Below are 6576 nucleotides of genomic sequence, written 5' to 3'. Positions count from 1 at the left end.
AGCGCAGCGCGCAGCTTCCGCGAGAGATAATGCTAACAGCCGCGGCACACTCGCACAGACTGCAAGAGAAGGAGCTCCCGCGTCCACGGGAGCAGCGGTATAGGTGCAAGCAGCAAAAGCGGGAGTGAGCAGCAACGGCACGTGGGGAAGGGCGGGAAGGAGCTCGTAAAGGAAAGAGGCGCGCGCGCTCCCACACCGGCGTCGGGATGCAGGAGCCGCGGGTGGGGATAGCGAGGCGCGGGACGTCGGGACAGGAATGCGGCGCGCATGCTCCGTGGAGGAGGACGAGGAGGAAGGAAAATGGGAAGAAGAGAATGCGCGCCGCCGGAGGAGGCGCTCCGTCGGCGCGCTCCGCACCTCGCGCGAGCGCGCGAGAACAGCTTAGCTTAGCCCGCCGGCGCGTCGGACGGTGCAACAGTCCGCCGTCGTTGTCGCCGTCGCCTTAGCGAGCAGCGACGGGGGCCGGAGCGCTTTAACCGGCGGAACGACACGCGCGCGTGGGCGTGCGTGCGCCTGCTCTTATTGTAAGCTTCGGCGGATGCTAATTTCGGTCCTTCGTGCGTGCAGCTTCCTATTTTGTCTGACTTTTTTCTTTCTTCTCTAATTCAAAAGTCTTCACCGTCTTCTTCCAATTCTGCACGTCTTTGCAGTTCGCTTGATATCTGATATATTGTGCAGAAGATACATAGGTGCGCCTTTTCATTAATCTGTTAGGGAAGAAAGGAACCTTACAGTCACCTGAGGGCGGGCCACAAGTATTGCCCGGGACAGTTTTTCGTAGTCCGCAGTTTACATCAATTTGCCTCGCACTCATTTCCGTTCGTTTTACGCCCGCATTGCGTGTCTTGATGCACTTATGAAGATTTCTCGCGGACCCTGCCGATAGAAAGCGTAGTCGGCCGACGACCCGCCGCTAACCCGGCTCAACACGTGGCATCATTTTCCTAGATAGGATGGGGAAAGTCGCGAACTGGGCCGCGGAGGTGCCGAGGCAGTTTGCAGGACCTCTTCGACGCTCTCCGGTGCAGCCGCCGTCGCGAAGACCATAGTCCCATCTCTCCGTGGGGCGACGAAAAAAGGCCAAGAACACCAGCGCTCGGCGACTGTTGCTTCGCTATAGAAATCGCGCGTCCCTCCCGCGGAAATGTGGTGGTGCCTGAGGCGAAGCGGAATTCTCGTCGGTGGATGGTTCCACTACGCGCTGTTGGTCGCCGAGCTGTCGTTGCTGCTGCGGGGACGGGAAGCGGAAACCGCCAAGGGACTTCCGGACAGGATACCCATCGGTAAGCCGAGCACGACTCTGAGGGGCTTTTCGGTGCCCGGATCCTCGTTCGTCAGTACGTGTTCGCGACCTCTTGAGTGTTCGTGGTGTATACTGCCGTATGTCTCGATTTCATTGAGCTGTGATGTATAAGTCCTCGAAAGATTGAGCTTCAAACTAAATGTATGGATAACTAAGGTGACATCAACACAAACGTAGTTTGTATGGGCATAGTAATTTATCCTGTAGTAAGGTAACTTTAGCCTCGACTCAATGCTTCGCTTCTGATTTTATCATTTGTAGACGCAATCATAAAGAGGGAAAAAAGGCCATTTCGGAAGCAACGGGCTACAAATGAACGACGGCACGCACTAAAGTTTGACAGCCCATATAACACAAGCAAGAAGAAAGAAAGAAAGAAAGAAAGAAAGAAAGAAAGAAAGAAAGAAAGAAAGAACAGGAAAAGTTCAAAACGATGGAGGCCTCTACAGAAAAGTAAAGGGCGCGTAGCTGTCATCTCTGCTGATTAGGGAGAAATGTCTTGAAACATTAGGGCAACAAAAGTTTCCACACGATAACCAAGAAATAATAAACCGCTCAAAATAATGTTACCCGCGTGGACACATTGACGCTCACTTAGCTATAGGCGATTGTTCCACCAATTTTCAGCCGATGCCGTGTCATCCCATGGCATGGCCACTAACGGTCGGCTCTTTAAAATGATTATGAAGACGACTGCATAATTACTTTCTAAATGTAAGGTTAAACAGATGCGTTTATGATACGTGCACCTCTTGAGTCTGTTACTATGCGCCTTTCTTCTGTAAGAGTGTGTCAGGTTGGTTACATAAGTTCAATTGTTTAAGAGGTTTCGCTTAAAGAAAAGCCCTATAATCCGGAGAAACACTCAACACAAACGCATCTCTCTAACCTAACCCAGCCTAACTTTGCTTCGAGCTACTTTCGTTCATATTAAACAAAATTTGGTTCACAGATCTACAAAATTAGGCGAAGAAACTGCATGATGCCACTTGTTGAATCGTGAGACATATCCCGTTATATTTGACTTTTAGGTTGTTATTATTGACTTATGTTTGTCTGTATTGTAATCTTCCTCCGCAAAGCTTCCTTCAACACGTACAATCTAAAAAATTTTAAACCTTTTGGGGCCTATTTTGTCCTAAAACAATATTCGTCATCTGCCTTGCTTGCGTTTCCTCTCTTGAAAACTCGGCGCTCGGTACTTTCCTGTCGAGAATGCTGTGTTAAGCTGACAACGCGCAAGCCGTTCGTGACTAGTAAGTACCGGGCTCGCAGCGTTAAAGAAAGGAAATGCGGGCAAGACAGATGACGATGATTGTTAGGGAACAAAATACAACACAAAAGGCGTAAACTTCTTTTTTGGTGTGTATCCGCATTCATGTTGGTTTGCCGACATTTTCCTGTTTTACCTCCTCTGGAGACCTCTACTATACGAAGATATGTGTTAAAAGGTGAAGAAACAAAGGAAGCACGCTGAACGTTCCAATCCTCTTACCTGTGTGTCCCTTCTGGATTTGCTCTCTTTCAACGATACGTTTCCCTGGAAAAAAAATGTGTGCGCATTTATTATCGCCTTTTACATTGGAATAAATCAGTTGTAAGACGCGATTACCATGCGAACTTCTTCGCCAGCAATAAATTTTGGTGTATGTAATGTGTTCGTATTTTAAAGAAAGCAACGAATATAACGGCACTACGTTAGATTTGCCTTGGAGGAAGCATAGTCGAATCCTCCTTAAATCCTTATGGACGAATACCTATCGCGTGGGTAACGTTCAGACGGAGTACGCATTATATATAAGCGCATTATCACAAGAAGCCGATGAATTCTTCTAAAAAAAAGATATTTTCTGAAAAGTTGTGTTCTGTAGCGATGACAGAAATTTTAGTTTACACATAAACACACATTCAGCGCATAGTGTCTCGTGATAAAAGTACTTTCTCTCGCGTTCGGTGACAAGAACAAACTGTGCACGAGCGTGCGACATATTAAGAACTTAATTATGTAACCCAACAAAGATGAGTTAAAGCAACCACGCGATGCCAATGAAAATTGTTTGCTCACATACCTTATGATAACCGGTCGAAGGTCCAGTTGTTTTCGTGAACAAATATTTTTCGCGGGAAGCTAATAAAATGGTAATTTTTCCGTAATCAGTTTTCAAGGTGTTCATCGTGTGCGACTGAGGATTGTGAGCTTAGCATAAGCCAGAATGGGAAATTTTGTCTTTACCTTTTTATTTTTCGAAGGCCACCGGTTTTCTTCAAAGGGAGAGCTACACAGCGTACCGACTGTATTTATCAGCATTATTAGTGTCATCTTAAACCACACCGTTATGACGTGTGCAGCATATGTATATATATATATATATATATATATATATATATATATATATATATATGCGTGTGTGTGTGTGTGTGTGTGTGTGTGTGTGTGTGTGTGTGTGTGTGTGTGTGTGTGTGTGTGTGTGTGTGTGTGTGTGTGTGTGTGTGTGTGTGTGTGCTTTTACGATGACAGACTACATACTTTCGCAAAAAGCAAAGTTTGCAGCAGATGATATTTCAATCGGCTGAGATTTTTGCAACGCCACCGGTAAATCACGGAAAACCCTAAACGACTTTGGCAAGGCCAGCAGTCAGTCTTTTCCTTTGCGACACAACAAACTATTCATAGGTACAAAGTTCTACGTGTATTGCGCAGCTACAGACGAAGTATGTGAGATCGGACCAGCTAGGATCGCGATTACTCAAAAAAAAAACAAAAAAAAACAAAAAACAGGCCACCAGGTTCACAATCTTCACATTTAAGTGCAACATATATCTGTATCATGTTCGAAAGCGAACAAACTGCATATCAGTTCTTTTCACGAATGTCCAAAGTATCAGCAACAAACGTACATCACTGTCATCACATATCGACGCATGCTCACAGCTGATATGGTTGTGCTCGCCGAAACATGACTCTCAGCAAAAACATAATATAGTGAAATACTCAACTGTGAAAAAAACCTAACTTTTACAGATACGATCGCGATTTCCTTACAGGCGTAGGTGTACTGATTGCCGTGAACTCTGCTATCAATTTCTTCAATATCTCCATTGATTCGCTATTAGAAATAGTTTGCACTCATGTAGCTTTTCCCACTAACGACCTTATCTTTTGCGCGTTATAGGTTCCCATCCTCACCTATTACTTTCTGCACTGACCTCCATGACCTCTTCAACAATCTAATTGTTCGATACCCGAAATCACATTTATTTTTACTAGGTGATTTTAATTTTCCAAACGTAGTGTGGCAAAATGGCGTTCCTTCCCTTAAGCAGTCATCTTCCGAGTGCGCCCGTTTTTTAGACATCTGCGCCGATTTCAGTCTAACCCGGCTGATCCATGAACACACACGCACTACCAGCACTTCGTCTAATACTTTAGCTCTCTGTTTTACAACAGCTCCCGATTTGGTCTTTTCTCCAGCATGCCTTAAACTAACCAGTGACCATTCGCTTCTTCACTTGAAACTCAAGAAGAAAGTTCGCTCCAAGAAAGTTGTGAAAAATATATGTGATTACAATGACGCCGATACCGCATCCATTACAATTGAAATGGAATCATTCATTACTGACGGCACACTAAGCTATCTTGAACGTACCGTTGAACAGAAGTGGTCATTGTACAACAACAAACTGCAAACACTAATAGATCGCTATGTGCCTAAAAGAAAGATCGTTTCGAATCCAGTCTCACCATGGTTTAGTAGAATTCTACGCCGCCTACGCAACAAAAAGAAGCGTATTTTTCGACGCGCCAAAGCAACTAACCTTTCCGAACGCTAGGCAGCATGCCATCACATTCACACTGAATATGCTATCGCTATTATGAATGCACAAAAATAATTTTTTCGATAACACCCTTCCATCACTACTGCAATATTATCTACGTAAATTCGGGAATGTTGTTGATGTCAAAGAAAGGAGAGCAATCCAACTAGACCGTTCTGACAATGTTGCGATCCCTCCCGACTAGTGCTGTTCTATTTTAAATGATGTATTTGCTTCCGTTCTCCCCAAATGTGCTCCGACTGCCGTACCGTACGTAGCTAATTCCTCTTATTTACCAATCAATTCCATTACTAAAGACTGGGTCGGCATACAAAAATTGATTGAGAACCTGAAAATATTTTCTTCATCAGGTGAAGATTCAATCAATTGTAGAATGATGAAAATGACTGAACCATAGTCTTCTATCATGCTTTCGATGCTCTTTTCCCAGTGTCTAGGTTCCTCGGTACTTAAAGGTCATTGGAGGGTTGGCAAGGTTGTTCCGGTCCCTAAATCAGGTAACACTCATTCTCCCGATAGCTATCGTCCTATATCACTCACAAGTATACCATGTAAAATATTGGAGCATATTATACATTCTCATCTGATCGATTTCCTTGAGTGTAATATCTTCTTTTCGGCTGAACAAGATGGTTTCAGAAAAATATTTCCATGCGAAACACGACTGATATATTTTACTAATGACATATTTACCCGTACTTCATTGGGCTTCGATGTAGACTGCGTGTTCTTGGACTATGCGAAAGCTTTCGACACTGTTTCACATGATATTTTCATTCTCAAACTTAGCATGCTTAACATTGACACTAATGTACTAAACTGGATTAAAAGCTTTCTATCTAATCGAACCAGGGCATTTCTGCTAACGACTGCTCCTCCTATCACACTTCCGTAACATCGGGTGTACCCAGGGATCTGTACTAGGATTTCTCCTAGTCCTGATTTACATTAACGACCTTCCTAAATGCATTTCTCATTTATACATATCAGGATTTTCGCAGATAACTGCGTCATTTATCACAAAATAATTAACGATACTGATTCTGGTAAACTTCAAGACGATCTTACAAGTATATCCCACTGGTGCGATAAGTGCTTCATGCGACTAAACGTTAAATGCAAAACAATGCATGTATCGCATCGCACAAACAACACTGACAACATGCGTACTTACTTACTTACTTCACGACACTTCCCTTCAATCCGTCAAATCGTCCGAATACCTAGGCGTTCATATTTCTCATAACTCATCATGGCATACGCATATCCAACACGTCACTAATAACACTAGCCGGGTTCTTGTATACTTGTGTCGAAATTTCTCTGTTGTGCCTCTGCCAATAAAGCTAACCCTCTACAAAACATTAGTGCGCCCAAAGCTAGAACATGCATCCACAGTATGGTATCCCTATCAAATCACACAGATAAAGACACTA

The 6576-nt window shown here is 44.0% G+C and overlaps 1 protein-coding gene across 2 annotated transcripts in view; it reads left to right on the top strand.

The window, feature by feature from the left end:
- Positions 1-360: 360 nt before the first annotated feature.
- The window catches only part of LOC126537172 (glutamate receptor 1-like), a 273941-nt gene continuing 267725 nt past the window's right edge, over positions 361-6576 (top strand). For both annotated transcript variants that reach the window (XM_050184357.2, XM_050184358.2), the window contains exon 1: positions 361-1283. In XM_050184357.2, the coding sequence (XP_050040314.1) occupies positions 1145-1283 (139 nt within the window). In that variant the 5' untranslated portion in view covers positions 361-1144. The remainder of the gene's footprint in view (positions 1284-6576) is intronic.

Source organism: Dermacentor andersoni, chromosome 4 (genome assembly GCF_023375885.2).
Source record: "Dermacentor andersoni chromosome 4, qqDerAnde1_hic_scaffold, whole genome shotgun sequence".
In the NCBI taxonomy this organism is placed as follows: domain Eukaryota; kingdom Metazoa; phylum Arthropoda; class Arachnida; order Ixodida; family Ixodidae; genus Dermacentor; species Dermacentor andersoni.
The sequence above is the reverse complement of the archived record's forward strand: the minus strand, read 5'-3'. Positions and strand labels throughout refer to the sequence as shown.